Consider the following 22,404-nt stretch of genomic DNA (forward strand, 5'->3'; position numbering starts at 1 on the left):
ACACAGAATAGAGTCTGACGGTAAATCAAAACATCACAAAGAGCTAAATCACAGACTCTTCTAAGGTATTCCCGAAGTTCAGACAAACCCATTTGAAAACGGAATGAGGACAAAGCAGTCTCGCTGCACCGCTGGTGGATAATGGCTTGATGGATGAGGGAAGTCATGACAGCATTTCAATACCAGCTCACCAAGATACATCAACTAACCGTCTCTCAATTGGCTGGAACACCACAGTGATCTGATCCCAACTAAAAGATGCCATTCTTCGGAAACGGGAGATCCATGAGGTCCCTGTAGCCTGGGTGCCGTCATGTCTCTGCATCAGCATGCTATAGTCTTCTACAGTGGGCTGATGCAGACACAGACTTGCCCCCAGGCTATCTGATGGGACATGATCTGACCATGTCCCATCCCTCCTCCCCTGGGCAGGTGGAGTCTCACCTGTGCTGGTCTCAAAGGTGACCACTTTGCTGGAGATGCTGTGGTATTCACTGGAGTACACCCTCAGACGGTACTTGGCCCCTTCGATCAACCCGGCCAGCTTAATGGGCGGCTGTTTCACAGGTACGCTTGACATACTTCCGTTGCCTTGGAGACACAAGAGAGGCGCCAATCACACTCCGTCGCGGGGCGTGGCCAGGCTGCCATGGTAACGAGGCAAACCGGAAAAGGTATAGTGGGTTGATGCGACACGGCGAGACAGTGTTTCACCCTATGAGATGGGGGCCGCTGAAGTGAACTGAGACTGAGCTAATGCAACATACACACACACCCTTTCCAACCTCCACTTATTTAGAGCCTTGTTATGACTAATAGCTTCATCTTTAAGCCTGTGTCACATATAAGGCCATCTAAATGGAATAAATAGACTCGAAAAGTAACTTGAAGTGCCCCAACTCTATAAGGAAGAGAGTTCCATTGCTTTTAAAGGATTGTTTATATTTAATATTTCTTCTCTGTGAAAGTGAAAATAGTTTTTTCTCTTGGGGGATAATTATCCTGAGAAAGATAATGTAAAAATGGGACATTTGAGAGGGAGAAAAGAGGTTGAGCTGGAGAGCAGGTGTTCCTTCAGGCAACTTTAATACTGTGGACATCAAAGTTTTACTAGGCTAAACTCACAGCTGAATTGGCAGCAGTATGTTGTATTACCTTGACTGGGGGAATTTAAATGGACCATTATGGAACACTCCATATCCTGGGACAGCAAAGGGGGAAGGTATAAAAGCACTGTGTCTCAATTACCCATAGCCTTCCCCTCATCTCAATGGGGAAAAGATACACACCGACGGTGAAAAAACAAAACGCATCATCTTTCCAATGGAAAGACGTGTCCCTTATTACATCACCAAGTTGTAGGCACGGGTTGGTGATGACCGGAGGGGCACGCAAACTGGTGACACCATGCACCATGCTATGACCCTTGACCCCATAACATCACCGCACAGCAATCGACCCAAATCATTCCAAAGTTGCAGCATTTCAAGCAGCTTAACCAAAGCATACAAAAAAGAAATGCAACCCCGAAACACACGTGAAGCACTGTAAAGAATCGATAAGTATGTCTGACTAACGCAAAAACAGACCACATTCCATATGATAGCTCATACATGACGTTCAAGTTAGAAGCCGAATGTCCAACCAACATATATTTAACTGAGTGTGCAGCCTGGCGTCCCCAAAACACAGAGATCCAAAAATTCAGCCAGCTTGCAGCCCCCCGTTCAGGTACGGAGGGAAGACTCCTCAACGGCATTGACTTGGTGTCTTGATTAGCTTGCGTGACGTGTGAAAGCATGTCCATGCCCCCCTGGTGAGATAACGCTGGTGGCACTGCAGCATGCAACCCAAGCCTGTAGTCGAGATGTTAGTGAACTGATAAGATCTCCACTATCGGTAGCGGCATAGTGATACAGGAAGAGTGGAGCCAGCAGTCATCGCCGTGACAAGGTCCTGACCGGTGAAGTGTGGGTGTTAAATACACCCTCCCCCTTTCATCACCGTGACGATTTACAGCCAATGCAAAAGCCAAGCCAGACAAGCAGACACACAGCCATACAGCCAGCAGCAGCCGTGGGCAGGAACCCTGGATGCCGAACAACACGACACACTGTGGACATAAACCCAATGGGGGTGGGTGGGTGGGGGGGGGTATGGGCAGAGGGCAGTGGAGATGGGGAGACACGTGGGGGAGTGTTCTGTTTCAACTGTTTGATTCATACAATTCGAGGAGGAAAAAAAGAAACATCAATATGCGCTTGAGTGAATATCACTGTAACACCTCCTCCTTTGCAAAAATGGAATGGGCACACGCGCACTCACACACACGCACGCACGCATACACACGTGCAAATACGCACTCACACACGCAAAAAACACTCTTCCTGAGACACACAATGCCTTCCCTGTAGTATAAAGAGTTTACTATAGTATATTGTGTAGAATATCAAGATGAGGGCATGGATGGTTTCAGATATTTTAAGGACTGATTTTTATTACAGTATATTTCCCCCTAGTAAAAGGAAACATCAATTTGAGATGGGATTCTCTCTCTCCTTCTTTCTCATCTCTTTTATTTCTAGGTATACACAGGGATATAGGGAAAGAGTTTTTACTATAACTGTCATTGATATTTCTTTTTTATGTTTTTTTAGTACTGTTCTACCAGGTAGTTGACTGTCATTGATATAATTCCATAATGCTGACAAATAAAAGGAACTTCTTCAAAGTTGCCTGTGAACAGCAACCCATCCCTTGGGTTTCTCTCTTTATCTCTTTCTCAATGTACCAAGATCCCTCTTCATTTCTCCCTGAGCCACAGAAAACACTTTCTGAAAGGAACTTCTGTTACAACTGGAGAGAGACAAACATGAAATACAAATTCAACAAAGCCTTTAGTCAGGATTTTTTAAAGAAGAAAATCTCAAAACCTGCAATCAAAGTGCAATAGAATCCGGGGGTGCTATAAAATAAATAACACATTAATTATTCAAATGGAAATGCCACAGAATACAGTATATTACATATTCCACCCACATCTAAAGCTATGGGAAGCCAGAGAGATCATAATCTGACTTCTATAGGCAACTCAACTCAGCTCTGCCGCAGCAAAATGAAATGACAGTGGAGAGTTTCTCCTACGAAATTACCTTTCTGCCCGACAGGGAGTTTTATGAATAGAGATGAGAATGTCGCTTGAATAAAAGTCTAATTTCTCCTCTAGAGTGAAGGGCTGTCATGAATTGGACTGGATTTCATTAACAAAGTCCATTTGGTGTATTTCCCTTCTCCAGGAATGCCTCGTAGTTCCCTTCAGAAAGCCCAGTACATTCTCAACAGATATAAACTGTCTGTAGACTTACTTCACTATTGATGTTTCTTTCTAGGATGGAAATGGAACTGTAGATTTGATATGATCAGACTCGGGTCAAATGAAAATGCTAAATATCCTCTGATACTTGAGCTGGGCTTGATTCAGCTTGTCCATTGCAATGGAATCAATAAAACTGTCCTCTAAATTGCCAACTCCAGGCTTATTAAAATGGAAACATATTAGACCCACTACTAATTATCAGTGTTCCCCAAAAACTGACCAATGCTGAAGATCATAAACTCTGGGTGCTTTCGTATCATCCAGCATAAGCTCGGAAACAAACGCTGGGACTTTTGTGACGGTTCAGCTTATAACTCTGACACAAACTCCGGGTGCAGGTCTTACTGTCCAGTGTGAACTCTAGCTGGAACTCGCTGCTGCCGCCCGGGAAGTTGTGGTTCCAGCTGACGTTAGCGTAGTTACTGTTAGGCTCCACCGTCAGGTTCCAGATCACCCTCCCAGGAGCAATGCCTGCCAGAGGGCGGGGTCAGGGGGCGGGGCCGGGGGGGCCGGGTGGAGCAGAGAGGGCCGTGTTACACCAATAGCACGCGCAGGGTTGCAATCATACAGTGGTTTTGGGGTTAGGGCTGCCCTATAAACAGTGGACTAGGCCAATGTTCAATTTTATGACTTTTTAGGGGGTGTCAACAAGGGACTCTTTACGATCATTATGTGTGTCTAAGCACTGATGGCGTGCTCTGATCTGTAATAGAGGTGTTCAGTAACCCAAGGATCCTCTTAATAGGAACACCGCCTTGGGCCCTAACAAACCCTCCAACTAAAATGGATCCGTGTTGGGTTCTCACAGCCCGACGGAACAGTGCCGAGTTAATGGTTATGTTCCAATACTATAAATTACTTTCCTCTATCCCATCTCCCATGAGATATGACAAGGTAATGAAGTGGTGTATTGGAATACAGCCAGCTACTCCAAATGCTTCCTTCCTCGTCGGGAGGGAGTAGCCAATAAAACACGATTTATAATAAGTCTATTAGGGTAATTTCCCTTGTATATCGGGTGTATATAAATTACACCATGGCCCATGACAGCATCCCCTGGAGTCCATTGTCAATCCATACTGACGTCTACACTGCCAAAGAAGGAAAGCACTGTGCTATGGTTGAACTGGACGTAACAACAGGCCTTCAGTATGTACCCAACACATTCTTATCTGCCCTCTTGGTGCTGGTAACCACCACAGGAGTGGCTGCAGTAGGCGCGGCAGTCGTGGTACTCGTAGTCGCGGTAGGAGTAGTTGTGGTAATCATGGTAGCGGGGGTAGGGGGAGTAGTAGTTGAAGTACTAATGGCTGTGGAAGCTGTGGTGGGAGGAGGAGGTGGCGGAGGAGGGACAGTTGTGGACGAGGAGTCGTCTGTAGGTGTGACTACGCGGCAGGGGGGAGAGAACACAGGGTTAAAGACAAAACCATGGAATCACAGGTAAAACTCACACAACAGTCGAGGGACACAGAGAAAGTCAATGAACAATTGATTTTTTTTTTTATGGATTTCCCAGAACTAGCACTGTTGACGGACAATTATTAGAACCGTCCATGTACTCAAATTAGGTTAAAATATAAAAGGTATAGATCATTTGGCCTTTAGGCATCAGTAGGTGGTTAAAGAGTGAGATAATTATTGTTTAGGTGGTTCGAAGAGATACAATGACTCTGGGACTTGGTATCCATAAATGATTCACTAATATACACAACCTACGTTAAAGGAAATGAAGTAGAATAACAGTGCCCCCAAGTGATAAAATAATGTAATGACAACCCTTAATTCCATTCCATGACCATTCCAACAGTCCGAGGCACTCTATCGGCTGTGTGATTTATTTCAGAACAAACAGCAAGTTATGGGAAATCCAAATTTAGACCCATTATTGTTATTTCATAGGAGCCTTGTTTTGTTCTGTGACATTGTTGCACAGCATCATCAATCACCGTTTCTCCTCACGGAACACACAGGCAGGACCTACAAGTAATTCCTCCTTTTACCTTAAAGTTGATCTCCACTGGGGGGGGGGGGGGGGGGTCCCACCAGACTGGAGGGCAGTTGAACTCATGTACTTGTTGAACTTCCCTCCCTCCCCCCTCTCTCATTCACACTCCCCCAAAATAAGCAGCATGCCAAGGAAAGCCAATCATGTGAGGGGAGGTAGAGGAGGAAAAGAAGGCAGCAGGCACAAACTCATCAGTGCAGACAGGTGACCAAGGACCCCTGTGGCCCCGGAAACGCTAAACCAACAGCCAGAGATAACATTGGCCATAAGCCAAGGCAGTCAAAAAGACGCGCATATTACAGGCCGTGTCAGTCACAAAACTGAGACCAGAGGAACTGCTTTCCAGGGGGTTGAAACCACAAGGTCTGGGATCTCTTACTGGTGACCCAGTGACAACAGAGAAACCAGGTGGAGTCGGGGGAATGCTCACCAGCCCACAAATAAACACACAAGGATGAGATGGAAGCGTGACAGTTTGAAAGCTGAAGTGCAAGCAGAGGTGAGTGAGTGAATTGACAGAACATTGGATGTGGAGCCATCCAAGCGAGGGTAAGCTTGATATCTCCCCCAGCCAGCCCTGCCCCCTGGAGATATGCTCCAGCAAGTCTCTTCCACACGCGCACCATCACGAAACACCCACACACCACCCAAAGAGTTGAGACAACGTCAGTGCGGGCTGACACCTTTGTCGGCTCAGTCAGTACACAAGACCCAAGGCTTGTGACGGACAGGAAATGATTTCATGATTCAAGTTGAAAAGTGCGCCATCAGGGATTGGGTTCAAAGTTCAAACATTAGAAAAAGCGACAAGCGCTACGCTACAGATGATCCTGACTAAAACTGTAGTCCTATACGCGACCTCTCATAACTCAACTCAAACTGATGTTGAAGCAGAGACTCTAAGGCCACTCAGTGTATTTACCTTTACAGTGTATTCAAGTGTATAAGGGTGTAACATATCTGAATCTTCTACACATGGGAAAATGGGTTTTAAAGGTTCTTGTTGTCCTTATGGTCCAGGTCAAAAGGGAAACTTAAGGTACTGTGGGTTTGTCCAATCCTTGAAAGCACACAGAGATGCACTATTGAATCAACAGATTATGGCAAAGTAGCAAGACTAACATGACAGAAAGACAAAGGTCAGATGGGAAGCCAGCATTTGGTAAAATGACGTTTAGAATGAATATTGCCTGTTCACAATAAATGTGCTTTCTTTGTTACAGTGTAAGATTATCAAACCCCTATTTAACAGATTCATGGGTTGATCTCTGTAAGATATAAATTGTCTGAGTCTGTACCGTCACAATTAGTAGAGCGTGGTTGAAACATGACATAAAAGCAAGGCAAAATGGTAAGCAAAAATAAAGATGGCATGGTCATTCAGTTGAACTGGACACCAATATGGGTAAACGGGTTTGAGGAGGAGAAAAACGGATCAAAAAAGAGAGACTGTGCCGTTCCCATGACGTACACCTAAGTGGTCAGTACCTGAGCTGAAAAAGTCTTCTGTCAACATCCAAGGAGAGGCAGTCAGAGAGGAGGGGTAGAAGATGAGATGGAGACAAATGACAGGGAGACATACAGGAGCAAGGGAGATACAGGTCCGAGAAGAGGGAGAGACAGGTCCGAGACGAGGGAGAGACAGGTCAGAGAACAGGGAAAGATAGGTGTAAGGTTGCAAAGCTATCAGTAATTTACCAATTTTTTAAATGGTCTAATATAGAAATAATTTTTCAGCCTGTTTTGACATTGGTAATTTATATAGACCACATAGTTTAAGTGAAAATAGCTTAGCTATTGAAAAAAGTACAAATTCCACACTGCAATTATTTTCTGTTTACTCAGCAGCTCTTCCAACTATTAACTTTTTACAATACCTGGCACCAGTTGGACACCTAAATATACAAAAACGACATATCAACATAAAATAAAAAAGAGGTATGAATAAATCTGATATTAAATATAGATAATACAGATCATGTCTATACAGATCATGTTAAACATTGTTGTTCTTATTATTTGTAAGTTAGAAATGATATTTTCATGTAATAACATCATTAAGTCCTAGACATACTGTAACACAGACATGTAGTACCTAAAAGGCCTACTAGATGCCTTGTGATTAGATTACACAGATTACAGAAAATCCTTGGTTCTGGTGGTTTACAGGTAAATGTAGTGCACTGTAATTCCCTTTGCAGCCGTTGTTGAGAGGAAGGAAAACGACAGTGAGAATTGGCTGAGACAGATAAGGCGTTAAAAAAACACTAGGAAATGAAGAGAAAGAGAGAAAAAACACAGGAGACAAAAAATAACATTCTGACACAAGATCATCAGGACAGACAGACATGCCAAAACAAAGCATATTACACGATCCGGCACTCACAGAGACTGCTGACTGATTGCTCCTAATAGCACTGTGTTAAAAGTGCCTATTTGGTTGTTTGTGCACGGGTTTGTGCATGTGACCATTACGAACACACACTATGCATTAGTGTGCCATTAGGTGCGTGTGAACGTGTGCATGTGTGCCCGGTGTACTACAGATGCACATGCATGCGTGTGCGTGCGTGTGTGTGTGTGTTGTCAAACCCCATCGTTGGGCCCGTCGACGGAGGGCAGAGAGGGTCTGGAGATACCATCGCTCTCTGCGCAACAAGCTGTCTGAATGGCTGTCAGTGTGATGAACACCTGTGCATTTGCTCCTGTAGGCAGCAGGCTGGAGTCTATGAGCCGGGCAGGTCTTAACTGGGCCCACTCACTTCACACGGACTACTGTGTCAAACAGTGGCACTGTCATGTCTAGCCCAGTTCCCCCCGACAGAGGTAAGACTGACTGAGAAACGCCGCCTTGTTTAGCTCAAACATTTCTATGACTACGTAGGATTTGATGCATTGAGTATTTATGTCTTGTTTCTATATCATAGTGATGAACGAGAAGATAAGACTGACAGATAAGTGCTTGCTAACCATGTGTCTTCGCCACCACGGCAAAGATTTCCTACATTATCTAGAATACCATTACTTGGACCAGAATAGCATTTATAGAACAGTATACCAGAAATAGATCCACAATACCAGTAACAGGATTAAAGATGAAGAAAAACCCAAACCATACACTATGTGCCCCAGGAAAGACTTGAACATGCAATCTGGTGACATACTGCATATCCGAACAGTCTTCACCACTTACCTGAAGTACGAAAATGTGTTTATGTGTGTGTAAGCTCCTGCGGGGAAGTGAAACCAGTTTGTGTACGAGCACGTGTGTGTCTGTGTGTGTGTGTGTGAGTGTGTTGTGTGTGTGCGCGTGTGTTTGTGTGCACGTCCACACAAACGTGTGTTTAGGACGCGAGGAGGCGACTTACCCTCATTGGTGAAGTGTGGAGACTCCACAGCTAAGACTTCCCCAGCGCCCACTTGTGTCCGGGCAGCCAGGTAGAACTTGTAGCGCAGGGCTCGGTCTGGCAGGCGGAGCTTGTATGACGTCACGTTGGGAAGGAAGCTCTCTATCACCATGCGGCCCACTTGTGACCCATTCACTAACAGAACACATCCAAGGCAAAACCGCAGTCAGCTAGACCCATAATTTCCTTCTATAATAATACACTTACATTTGTATAAAACCAAAAACGTGCCAGATCTAAACGAAAGTTGTTCCATGGTCAACACAACACTGTTGAGAACGGATCACCAATCAGAAGGATTTATCTGTTTGGTACTTCAGTGTGTATCCAATCAGAAAGTATCAATTGTTTGGTATTTGAGGGGTTATCCAATCAGAAGGACTCACCCGTTTGGTACTTAAGTGTGTATCCTATCAGAATGCCATTAGGCTCCACAGGTTTTTCCCACTCCAGGCGGATATAGTCTGTACTCCTCTGGACAATCTTCAAGGACGTAGGAACATCCGGCACTACAAAAAGGATACAGACAAGGAGAGAAAAATGGAAAGTTTTTAAGCTTCTCGAACAGCTCCCATAAAATGACCCTGCCATTCTTCACTGACGTGTCATCAATGACATATACAGTGGTGGATATGGCTTTGCAAGACATTCACACTGATGAAACGATAAGTGGAGTCGCGTTTTAAACGTCCTCGGCCCCCTAGAAATGCTCGTCCAATGGGGAAGCGACAGATACGTGGTAGAGCAAGGAACGAAACGCAACAATCGAGGCAGGGACAACACTCTTCCACTGGTTGCCTACCGAATCTCCTCCAATCTCTGGCCCACTTACCAGTCCTCAGGCCACAGAGGAGAGAGGACGGAGGACTTAGGAAAGATTTTCACCCAAACGAGAGGAGCCGGTAGAGCCGGACAGCGAGGGCTAAAGGGTGTAGGAAAGTGATCCTGACGGTGCAGACCGTTGTAGCTGTCCTCTATCAAACTCACCTCCTTCCTTGGTGTAAAACTCCACATGGTTGCTAGGCGGGCCCTCATAGCGAGTGTTGGCGACCACCATGAACATGCGGTAGTGGCTGTAAGGATGAAGGTCAGTCAGTATGCCTGTCGGCTGGGCAACGGTGCTGTAGAAGCCTTTAGTCTTCTTCTCCTTATTGACATGCAGGCCTTTCACCATGCTGGCCTCACGCCAGTAATACACCTTCCAGAAGGAACACACACTCATGATCACCACACGGTAGGAGGACCAGAACAGTGTGTGTCTGTGTGTGTGTGTGTGTGTGTTCAGCTGTGCGGTCCAGTTCTCACCCTGTATTCCTTGAACTCTCCCTGCACAGTGCTGGGGTCTACTGGGGTCCAGTGGATGCTGACCTTGGTGCTTTCAGGCTTGAAAACCCGCAGGTCAGTGGGAGGGGCGGTAGGCTCTGGGGGAAAACACACAAGATCATCAGAATTGCCCAAAGCTTTGGGGGAGAAGTGAGAAAGGGAGATGGGGGAGAGAGAGGGATTGGGAAACAGAAAAAAAGTTACTGTACAGAGTGAGGTGATGTGTATGAGTGTATAGTTTGTGTGAACATACTGTCCTCTCCTGAGTATCCTGTGATGATGTTAGACTCGGGGCCTGGTCCAATGTCATTCTTGGCCTGAAGTTTGATTTCATATGGAACGTAGGTCTCAGTGTCTTGGACAATGTGCTTGGTTTTCTCCGTGGTCACATTACTCCAGTCTTCTCCCGTATCCTTCCGCCTCCACCACACTAAGTATTTCAGGTTCGGGCCATTTCGCTCTGTGTCCAACAAGGGCTTGAGCACACATGGAAGACAAAATGATTGGTCTCACATCAATAATGTTTTCCTTGGCTTAATAAGGGCTGCTCATTCAGGGTAAAGGCTGAAACTGTGACACAGGCTTTATCCCCCTTGACTTTGAGAGGTGTTCTAATTTAGGTTTGAACAAGTGGAAGGGCCTTTTCAGTTCTCTAGTTCTCACTCCAAGCAACAAAAATCCAGTTGCTGACTTTCTATCAAGGTGTTATTAAAACAAATTGCTATATTAAAAGTTATCAGACCAGCTAACATTAGCTAATAAGCTGTAATTGCTGTAAATGGGCGTATAAATCTCTATTTATGTTGTATCATGTTGTTTGGGCTCCTAAATAAAGCAGATCTTGTGAAACTACAGCATGTAATACTTTGTATGTTGCCTTGCTGTTCAGACAGTCACTTGAAATTATTCTTTACTGCAGTAGCTGTACAATGAGAGAAAAAATGATTTGATCCCCTGCTGATTTGGTACATTTACCCACTGAAAAAGATATGACCAGTCTATAATTTTTATGGTAGCTTTATTTCAACAGTGAGAGACAGAATAACAACAAAGAAATCCAGAAAACCGCATGTTAAAATTTTTATTTTTTATAGGATTTTTATAGGACTCATTTTAATGAGTGAAATAAGTATTTGATCCCCTCTCAATCAGAAAGATTTCTGTCTCTCAGGTGTCTTTTATACAGGTAACGAGCTGAGATTAGGAGCACACTCTTAAAGGGAGTGCTCCTAATGTCAGCTTGTTACCTGTATAAAAGACACCTGTCCACAAAAGCAATCAATCAATCAGATTCCAAACTCTCCACCATGGCCAAGACCAAAGAGCAGTCCAAGGATGTCAGGGACAAGATTGTAGAGCTACACAAGGCTTGAATGGGCTACACGATCATCGCCAAGCAGCTTGGTGAGAAGGTGACAACAGTTGGTGCGATTATTCGCAAATGGAAGAAACACAAAAGAACTGTCAATCTCCCTCGGTCTGGGGCTCCATGTAAGATCTCACCTCGTGGAGTTACAATGACCATGAGAACGGTGAGGAATCAGCCTAGAATTACACGGGAGGATCTCAAGGCAGCTGGCACCATAGTCACCAAGAGAACAATTGGTAACGCATTACACCTTGAAGGACTGAAATCCTGCAGCGCCTGCAAGGTCCCCCTGCTCAAGAAAGCACATGTACAGGCCCGTCTGAAATTTGCCAATGAACATCTGAATGATTCAGAGGAGAACTGGGTGAAAGTGTTCTGGCTAGATGAGACCAAAATTAAGCTCTTTTGAATCAACTCAACTAGTTTGGAGGAGGAGGAATGCTGCCTATGACCCCAAGAACACCATCCCCACCGTCAAACATGGAGGTGCAAACATTATCTTTTGGGGGTGTTTTTCGGCTAATGGGACAGAACAACTTCACCACATCAAAGGGACGATGGACTGGGCCATGTACCATCAAATCCTGAGTGAGAACCTCTTTCCCTCAGCCAGGGCATTGAAAATGGATCGCGGATGGGTATTCCAGCATGCCAATGACCCAAAACACACAGCCAAGGCAACAAAGGAGTGGCTCGAGAAGAAGCACATTAAGGTCCTGGAGTGGCCTAGCCAGTCTCCAGACCTTAATCCCATAGAAAATCTGTGGAGGGAGCTGAAGGTTCGAGTTACCAAACGTCAGCCTAAAACCTTAATGACTTGGAGAAGATCTGCAAAGAGGAGTGGGAGAAAATCCCTCCTGAGATGTGTGCAATCCTGGTGGCCAACTACAAGAAACGTCTGACATCTTTGATTGCCAACAAAGGTTTTGCCACCAAGTACTAAGAAATGTTTTGCAGAGGGTTTAAATACTTATTTCACTCATTAAAATGTACATCACTTTATAACATTTTTGACATGCATTTTTCTGTTATTCTGCCTCTCATTGATCAAATAAACCTACCATTAAAAATAAGGACTGATTTCTTTGTCAGTGGGCAAACGTACAAAATCAGCAGGGGATCAAATTATTTTTTCCCCTCACTGTATTAAATGTAGCTCTACAGTAGTCAACAGTTTTATTTCATTGTGAGCTCTTCTTTACTGTGTCCCTTTGGTGATGAAAATAACCATATATAGTTTGGATATGTAGATATGTAGCTGATTGTTTATGAACTTTAATGTTCTAGCTGCAATGCTCCCACTGTTGTAACGATGTCCCATTTCCTAGCTCTACAGTACCACTAGTGATGGGGCTCTACTACTGGTGATGTGTCATTCCATGAGCTATACCACTAGTTCATGTAAGCAAGTAGGCAGGTTTATTTATTTATTTATATATATATATATATATATATATATATAGAAGCGATCATATGTGCTTTTCGTATACAGTTATCAGATTAGACAGGTTTACTTTATAACTTGAATGCTCTCGATTACTTTTATTTCTAATCAACACAGGAATAGAGATACCGGGTCCTAGCTTGTACTCAAAACAGTCAGCATTGGTATTTTCACAATACCAGGGACCCGAAGCACATCACGAGTATATTCTGTGCTCTGTGGAAATAAAGGACAAGGTAGCTCTACTGCTGATATTCCGTTCTCTAGGGTTATTAGAGCTCTACAAATAGTGATGTTGCTCTACTACTGGTGAGGTTTCGTTCCCTAGGGTTATAAGAGCTCTACAAATAGCTCTACAATAGTGATGTAGCTCTACTGCTGTAGTGATGGCCTATTACCTAAAGTTATTAGAGCTCTACCAGTAGTGATGACCTATTGCCTAAAGTTATTAGACCTCTACCAGTAGTGATGGCCTATTACCTAAAGTTATTAGAGCTCTACCAGTAGTAATGGCCTATTACCTAAAGTTATTAGAGCTCTACCAGCAGTGATGGCCTATTGCCTAAAGTTATTAGACCTCTACCAGTAGTGATGGCCTATTACCTAAAGTTATTAGACCTCTACCAGTAGTGATGGCCTATTGCCTAAAGTTATTAGACCTCTACCAGGAGTTATGGCCTATTGCCTAAAGTTATTAGACCTCTACCAGTAGTGATGGCCTATTACCTAAAGTTATTAGAGCTCTACCAGTAGTGATGGCCTATTGCCTAAAGTTATTAGACCTCTACCAGTAGTGATGGCCTATTACCTAAAGTTATTACAGCTCTACCAGTAGTGATGACCTATTGCCTAAAGTTATTAGACCTCTACCAGTAGTGATGGCCTATTGCCTAAAGTTATTAGACCTCTACCAGTAGTGATGGCCTATTACCTAAAGTTATTAGAGCTCTACCAGTAGTGATGGCCTATTGCCTAAAGTTATTTGACCTCTACCAGTAGTGATGGCCTATTACCTAAAGTTATTACAGCTCTACCAGTAGTGATGACCTATTGCCTAAAGTTATTAGACCTCTACCAGTAGTGATGGCCTATTACCTAAAGTTATTAGAGCTCTACCAGTAGTAATGGCCTATTACCTAAAGTTATTAGAGCTCTACCAGCAGTGATGGCCTATTGCCTAAAGTTATTAGACCTCTACCAGTAGTGATGGCCTATTCCCTATAGTCATTAGAGCTCTACAACGAGTGCTGTCCCATTCCCTAGGGTTATTATAATGGTGTTCTAGGGATATCCCCCCACTAAGGGACACTATGAAGTGAGCGGGTGGGGGGTATTGGGATTAAGCCAAACAAGGATAAGCCCCCTGACTCACTCACCTCCCAGCTGATTTCCATGTTATTCTTGTTGGTGCCCCAGCCTTTCAGGTCACTAGGGATAGTGTCCGGAGCTGAGACAAACATGGACACAAATACGTCACGAGGCAAACATGGACACAAACATGTCATGGCTAAAACACCACCCACAAAACACCAGATGGAAACCCTGTCCCTCCCTGCCCGGTGTAACTCACGGGCCGGACTGGTTTGGTATCGTTGTGATGGTCGGCTTGGTCGGCTCTGGCCCACAGAGTTCACAGCCAGGACTCTGAACTGGTAGTTTATGAAGGGAGAGAGTTGCAGGACTACAGAGTTTAGGTCTCCGGGGTAACTAGACAGGTTCTGCCATTTGCCGCGCTCCCAATGATCTTCCTCAAACTGAACCACAAACCCTGATGGGGGAAGAGGTGAGACATAAGACATGATGCAATGGGGATACATTGTGTTTATGGGTGAGAGGTTTTGTGTGTGTGTGTTTATGGGTGAGAGGTTTTGTGTGTGTGTTTATGGGTGAGAGGTTTTGTGTGTGTGTTTATGGGTGAGAGGTTTTGTGTGTGTGTGTGTGTTTACGGGTGAGAGGTCTTGTGTGTGTCTATGGGTGAGCTGTTGTGTGTGTGTGTTTATGGGTGACTGGTTATGTGTGTGTGTATCTATGGGTGACAGGTATTGTGTGTGTGTATTTACGTGTAACAGGACTGTTGTGGTCATCTCCAGGTATCCAGGTGAGTCGTATGCTGCTTGCTGCAGGGTCAGACAACTCCAGGTCTGTGGGGGGGTCGGGACGGTCTGCAGAGCGGAGCGCCGTGGGGTTAGACTCTCACAACACACAGGTCCACAGTCTCACCAACTTATAGAAGACATTTTCATGCTTTTTCATACAGGCTCTTTATGAGAATTAAAACCACAAAACTGGAAAAGTGCTATGCTATTACCAAATGGGATACATGGGACCTTGACACACGGACACACATACAGTCCCTCAGCCATAAACACAATTACACTCATATTATCTCATACACAACATTGAAACATTAGTGTGACCTCACCCATAAATACACATGGTTATTGTAATTAGAGTAAATTGAGAGAAATAAAGAACCAGACAGAGAGAGAGAGAGAGAGAGAGCGATAGAGAGAGGTGTTAGGGAAGGACCCAAATGTGAAAGAGAGAACGAGAGGTAGAAATAGCCATGGATGTTACCTGTAGGCAAGGCACTAGACTGTGAGGGAAACAGGGAGGCGTCCTCTGTGAGAGGTGCAGGGGGGTAAAAGTCAGAGGTCAAAGGTTTAAGGTTAGTCAGAGCATTAGTACTTTGAAAAAAAAAACTAGACTATTAGAGCTGGTGTAGGGTAGAGTTAAACCTCAGTTCTGTAGCCTACAGCTGGTGTCGGGTAGAGTTAAACCTCAGTTCTGTATGAGACTACTGCAGGTTTAGGGTGGACTTAAACCTTTTTCTACTAGACTAGATCTAGAGTAGGGTGAAGTTAAACCTCAGTTCTCTAGACTACAGCTGGTGTAAGTTGGAGTAAAACCTTGATCTGATGTAGAGTGAAGTTAAACCTCAGTCCTGTAAACTACAGCTGGTGTAGGGTGAGGATAAACCTCAGTCCTGTACACTACAGCTGGTGTAGGGTGAATATAAACCTCAGTCCTGTACACTACAGCTGGTGTAGGGTGAAGATAAACCTCAGTCCTGTACACTACAGCTGGTGTAGGGTGAAGATAAACCTCAGTCCTGTACACTACAGCTGGTGTAGGGTGAAGATAAACCTCAGTCCTGTACACTACAGCTGGTGTAGGGTGAAGATAAACCTCAGTCCTGTACACTACAGCTGGTGTAGGGTGAAGATAAACCTCAGTCCTGTACACTACAGCTGGTGTAGGGTGAGGATAAACCTCAGTCCTGTACACTACAGCTGGTGTAGGGTGAAGATAAACCTCAGTCCTGTACACTACAGCTGGTGTAGGGTGAAGATAAACCTCAGTCCTGTACACTACAGCTGGTGTAGGGTGAAGATAAACCTCAGTCCTGTACACTACAGCTGGTGTAGGGTGAGGATAAACCTCAGTCCTGTACACTACAGCTGGTGTAGGGTGAAGATAAACCTCAGTCCTGTACACTACAGCTGGTGTAGGGTGAAGATAAACCTCAGTCCTGTACACTACAGCTGGTGTAGGGTGAAGATAAACCTCAGTCCTGTACACTACAGCTGGTGTAGGGTGAGGATAAACCTCAGTCCTGTACACTACAGCTGGTGTAGGGTGAAGATAAACCTCAGTCCTCTAGACTACATCTGGAGTAGAGTGGAATTAAACCTTTTTCTACTAGACTACAGCTGGTTTATGGTGGAATTAAACCTTTTACTATGAGATGTGAGGGATCAGCCAGACAGGGCGGTCTGACTGCGCCCTCTTCTGGGGGCGGACCTCATTACGGCCATGCAGCCAATGAACTGATTGTTTTTTTTTGCTCTCTTAAGGACCTGGAGAAGGGTGCTGAAGGGGGAACAGATTGGGAGTGAGGCGCAGGCTATGACGTAGGCCTCGATTGCCAGGATTATGACAGATGAGCAGTTGTAGTTGTTTGTTTTTGTTTTGTTTTGTTTTGTTTGGGAAACCTGTACGTTTGCCTTTGTTGGGAGAAATAAGAAGAAATAAATGTAGCCCCCTTCATTGCCCCATTTCAATCACATCTCTGTGTCTCATTTTTGTGCTTTCCCGCTTATGGGTGCATCTTTCACATAGACTACTGCAGGTTTAGGGTGGAATTCAACCTTTTCTACTAGAATACTGCAGGTTTAGGGTGGAATTCAACCTTTTCTACTAGAATACTGCAGGTTTAGGGTGGAATTCAACCTTTTCTACTAGAATACTGCAGGTTTAGGGTGGAATTCAACCTTTTCTACTAGAATACTGCAGGTTTAGGGTGGAATTAAACCTTTTCTACTAGAATACTGCAGGTTTAGGGTGGAATTAAACCTTTTCTACTAGAATACTGCAGGTTTAGGGTGGAATTCAACCTTTTCTACTAGAATACTGCAGGTTTAGGGTGGAATTCAACCTTTTCTACTAGAATACTGCAGGTTTAGGGTGGAATTCAACCTTTTCTACTAGAATACTGCAGGTTTAGGGTGGAATTCAACCTTTTCTACTAGAATACTGCAGGTTTAGGGTGGAATTCAACCTTTTTCTACTAGAATACTGCAGGTTTAGGGCGGAATTCAACCTTTTCTACTAGAATACTGCAGGTTTAGGGTGGAATTCAACCTTTTCTACTAGAATACTGCAGGTTTAGGGTGGAATTCAACCTTTTCTACTAGAATACTGCAGGTTTAGGGTGGAATTCAACCTTTTCTACTAGAATACTGCAGGTTTAGGGTGGAATTCAACCTTTTCTACTAGAATACTGCAGGTTTAGGGTGGAATTCAACCTTTTGTACTAGAATACTGCAGGTTTAGGGTGGAATTCAACCTTTTCTACTAGAATACTGCAGGTTTAGGGTGGAATTCAACCTTTTCTACTAGAATACTGCAGGTTTAGGGTGGAATTCAACCTTTTCTACTAGAATACTGCAGGTTTAGGGTGGAATTCAACCTTTTCTACTAGAATACTGCAGGTTTAGGGTGGAATTCAACCTTTTCTACTAGAATACTGCAGGTTTAGGGTGGAATTCAACCTTTTCTACTAGAATACTGCAGGTTTAGGGTGGAATTCAACCTTTTCTACTAGAATACTGCAGGTTTAGGGTGGAATTCAACCTTTTCTACTAGAATACTGCAGGTTTAGGGTGGAATTCAACCTTTTCTACTAGAATACTGCAGGTTTAGGGTGGAATTCAACCTTTTCTACTAGAATACTGCAGGTTTAGGGTGGAATTCAACCTTTTCTACTAGAATACTGCAGGTTTAGGGTGGAATTCAACCTTTTCTACTAGAATACTGCAGGTTTAGGGTGGAATTCAACCTTTTTCTACTAGAATACTGCAGGTTTAGGGCGGAATTCAACCTTTTCTACTAGAATACTGCAGGTTTAGGGTGGAATTCAACCTTTTCTACTAGAATACTGCAGGTTTAGGGTGGAATTCAACCTTTTCTACTAGAATACTGCAGGTTTAGGGTGGAATTCAACCTTTTCTACTAGAATACTGCAGGTTTAGGGTGGAATTCAACGTTTTCTACTAGAATACTGCAGGTTTAGGGTGGAATTCAACCTTTTGTACTAGAATACTGCAGGTTTAGGGTGGAATTCAACCTTTTCTACTAGAATACTGCAGGTTTAGGGTGGAATTCAACCTTTTGTACTAGAATACTGCAGGTTTAGGGTGGAATTCAACCTTTTCTACTAGAATACTGCAGGTTTAGGGTGGAATTCAACCTTTTCTACTAGAATACTGCAGGTTTAGGGTGGAATTCAACCTTTTCTACTAGAATACTGCAGGTTTAGGGTGGAATTAAACCTTTTCTACTAGAATACTGCAGGTTTAGGGTGGAATTCAACCTTTTCTACTAGAATACTGCAGGTTTAGGGTGGAATTCAACCTTTTCTACTAGAATACTGCAGGTTTAGGGTGGAATTCAACCTTTTCTACTAGAATACTGCAGGTTTAGGGTGGAATTCAACCTTTTCTACTAGAATACTGCAGGTTTAGGGTGGAATTCAACCTTTTCTACTAGAATACTGCAGGTTTAGGGTGGAATTCAACCTTTTTCTACTAGAATACTGCAGGTTTAGGGCGGAATTCAACCTTTTCTACTAGAATACTGCAGGTTTAGGGTGGAATTCAACCTTTTCTACTAGAATACTGCAGGTTTAGGGTGGAATTCAACCTTTTCTACTAGAATACTGCAGGTTTAGGGTGGAATTCAACCTTTTCTACTAGAATACTGCAGGTTTAGGGTGGAATTCAACCTTTTCTACTAGAATACTGCAGGTTTAGGGTGGAATTCAACCTTTTCTACTAGAATACTGCAGGTTTAGGGTGGAATTCAACCTTTTGTACTAGAATACTGCAGGTTTAGGGTGGAATTCAACCTTTTCTACTAGAATACTGCAGGTTTAGGGTGGAATTCAACCTTTTCTACTAGAATACTGCAGGTTTAGGGTGGAATTCAACCTTTTTCTACTAGAATACTGCAGGTTTAGGGCGGAATTCAACCTTTTCTACTAGAATACTGCAGGTTTAGGGTGGAATTCAACCTTTTCTACTAGAATACTGCAGGTTTAGGGTGGAATTCAACCTTTTCTACTAGAATACTGCAGGTTTAGGGTGGAATTCAACCTTTTCTACTAGAATACTGCAGGTTTAGGGTGGAATTCAACCTTTTCTACTAGAATACTGCAGGTTTAGGGTGGAATTCAACCTTTTGTACTAGAATACTGCAGGTTTAGGGTGGAATTCAACCTTTTCTACTAGAATACTGCAGGTTTAGGGTGGAATTCAACCTTTTGTACTAGAATACTGCAGGTTTAGGGTGGAATTCAACCTTTTCTACTAGAATACTGCAGGTTTAGGGTGGAATTCAACCTTTTCTACTAGAATACTGCAGGTTTAGGGTGGAATTCAACCTTTTCTACTAGAATACTGCAGGTTTAGGGTGGAATTCAACCTTTTCTACTAGAATACTGCAGGTTTAGGGTGGAACTAAACCTAGATTCTGATTGTGTGTCAGTTATGGTTGTGGGGGGGGGGGGGGTGCTGATCCTACATCTGCACATGGGTAAATCTTCTGCTTGGAGCCCTACAGAGACAGCAAGGAAACCACCAAAGCTGATGGGCTGCATACAACTATAAGCAGAAGCAGTGTGATAGCATCCATTAATGAGATTAAACACAGTGACAGTAAACAAATGCAATACTTTTCAAGGCACATTCATGTATTCATTAGTCTTTAAAACCTAGAAAGTGTTATATCTATGAGGCATGACAATGTTAGGAAAATAAAGCTTTACTATACAATCATTTGTTTAATGAAAGTCCAGTATAGTCACATCCATGCAGAGGACTTGGACGTTTGTGTACTTGGGTTTGTGTATGGTGAGCATGCTTGTGAGGGTGTGTGTGTGTACCTAGCACAGTAAGGCGGGCTGAGGCCGTGTCTTGGTCGATTTCAGTTTTAACAGTGCAGGTGTACACCCCCTCATCCCCCTCGTTAACACTGGGGATAGAGAGAGAATCCTCATCCTTCTTTAACCTGGTGACATGAGAGAAAGCGTTACTGGGTCACTGTACTATGACATAATACATCACTGTTCTATGACATAACAAATCCTCACCTCTACATGTTATTACATCACGGTTCTATGACATAAAACCTCCTCACCTCTACATATTATTACATCACAGTTCTATGACATAAAACCTCCTCACCTCTACATATTATTACGTCACGGTTCTATGACATAACACATCCTCACCATTACATGCTATTACGTCACTGTTCTATGACATAACAAATCCTCACTTCTACATGCTATTATATCACTGTTCTTTTACATAAATCATTTGTACCTGTTTATACATCACATTTTTCTTCTATGACACAGCTGATCTTCAGTTCTATATGTAATTAAATCACTGTTTCATGGCATAACATATCATCACTTCTATATGTTATTATATCACTGTTCAATGTCATTATAGATCCAGACTTTTACATGTTATAACAGTTTAACTACAACCACAGCTTAAGGGTGTTTGCGGGTTTAGGTTGCATCGCGTCCCATTGACACATTGGAAAACAATGTTACAGATTGTGCCTTTAAAGGTTCAGTGGAGACAGCTGTTTTTGACTTGGTGTTGTGTGTTTTACCTCCATCCGAGAGAGAGAGGCTTGTCATCTTTCAGCCAGGTAACAGTGATTGGTAGGGAGGCGTCTGATTTGACCCGGCAGTCAAAACGAGCCATGGTACCTCTGATTGCTGACTGATGCTCTGGAGCCCTGACGATACGGGTCGGTTCTGAAATGCTCCCAGGAAGCAACACACACAAAAGACGCACGCACGCATATCCGGGAAAATTAGAGGGATAAAAATGGAAAGCAATGGGATCCCTTATCCCTGATGAAAGAGGAATTTGAGAAGAATTCTAAACAGCAACTAAATCAGGTGAAGTGGTTTAACAAAATAAATTACATTAATGCCATTTTTCAAATAGGATGAATGAAAAAGAGAAATACATCACAGAATTAAAATGACCAATTTGAACATCTAAGTTGCGTAATCTGCTTTGAGAGAGAAGGTGAGTTGTGATGGACGTTTTTAGAAGGTTGGATGATTACATCAAAATCAACATTGTTCGATAAGGCACTTTTAACTCTTTGATGACAACCCAACCGCTATTTGGCAAAGAGAAGGAAGTCAAAGGATAAAGTGATGATTAGTTGCTGTCTAACCTTTGACCTCCAGACGGACCTGGTTCTCCTCCTTGCCCAGGATGTTGCTGGCCACACAGGTGTATGTGCCCTGGTCCTCAGCCAGGGCCCGCTTGATCTCCAGGGTCCCATTAATGTACACCCTGTAGTGACCACCATCCAGACCACTTCCCTGGCCATTCTTAAACCTAGAAACACACACAGAAGGGAAACAATCAGGGTATGAAATAAACCCTGAACACTCACTTCATATTTACATCGCCACACACGTACACACCCGCACACACACACATACATCTGTTCTGTTGACTGGTAATGGGCATCCTAAAAAAAATATTTATGAACTCACCATCTAATAGGGATTCTAATAAAGTCCCATAAACTCACCAGCGCAGCTCTGGCAGGGGGGACCCAAAGAAGGGACAGTCCAGGAAGGTCCTGTTGTTCTCAATCACCTTTATCAGCTGGTTCTTAGGTCCCAACATCCTGGGAGCCATGTCTGGTGAAAGAGACAGACAGACAGATAGAGAAGAGAGAGGGAGGAGATGAGAGGTTGGGGATGAGAGGGAGGGGATGAGAGGGAGGGGATGAGAGGGTGGGGATGAGAGGGTGGGGATGAGAGGGTGGGGATGAGAGGGAGGGGATGAGAGGGTGGGGATGAGAGGGTGGGGATGAGAGGGAGGGGATGAGAGGGAGGGGATGAGAGGGAGGGGATGAGAGGGAGGGGATGAG

At 43.8% G+C, this 22,404-nt stretch overlaps 1 protein-coding gene across 19 annotated transcripts in view; it reads right to left on the reverse strand.

Moving 5' to 3' along the window:
• Positions 1 to 22,404, reverse strand: part of nfasca (neurofascin homolog (chicken) a) — a 111,447-nt gene that overhangs the window by 14,962 nt on the left and 74,081 nt on the right. For 9 of the 19 annotated variants that reach the window (XM_020055566.2, XM_020055567.2, XM_020055574.2 and 6 more), the window contains 17 exons: positions 22,060 to 22,171; positions 21,694 to 21,860; positions 21,112 to 21,259; positions 20,369 to 20,493; positions 15,502 to 15,546; positions 14,985 to 15,086; positions 14,495 to 14,692; positions 14,301 to 14,371; positions 10,365 to 10,587; positions 10,094 to 10,209; positions 9,776 to 9,986; positions 9,175 to 9,297; positions 8,750 to 8,923; positions 6,870 to 6,887; positions 4,534 to 4,761; positions 3,722 to 3,847; positions 445 to 591 (listed from right to left, as the gene is read on the reverse strand). In XM_020055566.2, the coding sequence (XP_019911125.2) occupies positions 445 to 591; positions 3,722 to 3,847; positions 4,534 to 4,761; positions 6,870 to 6,887; positions 8,750 to 8,923; positions 9,175 to 9,297; positions 9,776 to 9,986; positions 10,094 to 10,209; positions 10,365 to 10,587; positions 14,301 to 14,371; positions 14,495 to 14,692; positions 14,985 to 15,086; positions 15,502 to 15,546; positions 20,369 to 20,493; positions 21,112 to 21,259; positions 21,694 to 21,860; positions 22,060 to 22,171 (2,334 nt within the window). Of the gene's footprint in view, positions 1 to 444; positions 592 to 2,153; positions 3,848 to 4,533; positions 4,762 to 6,869; positions 6,888 to 8,749; positions 8,924 to 9,174; positions 9,298 to 9,775; positions 9,987 to 10,093; positions 10,210 to 10,364; positions 10,588 to 14,300; positions 14,372 to 14,494; positions 14,693 to 14,984; positions 15,087 to 15,501; positions 15,547 to 20,368; positions 20,494 to 21,111; positions 21,260 to 21,693; positions 21,861 to 22,059; positions 22,172 to 22,404 lie in introns of those variants that run through there. The other 10 variants (XM_034287529.1, XM_020055572.2, XM_020055568.2 and 7 more) reach the window with 9 other exon arrangements.

Source organism: Esox lucius, chromosome 17 (genome assembly GCF_011004845.1).
Source record: "Esox lucius isolate fEsoLuc1 chromosome 17, fEsoLuc1.pri, whole genome shotgun sequence".
Taxonomy (NCBI): domain Eukaryota; kingdom Metazoa; phylum Chordata; class Actinopteri; order Esociformes; family Esocidae; genus Esox; species Esox lucius.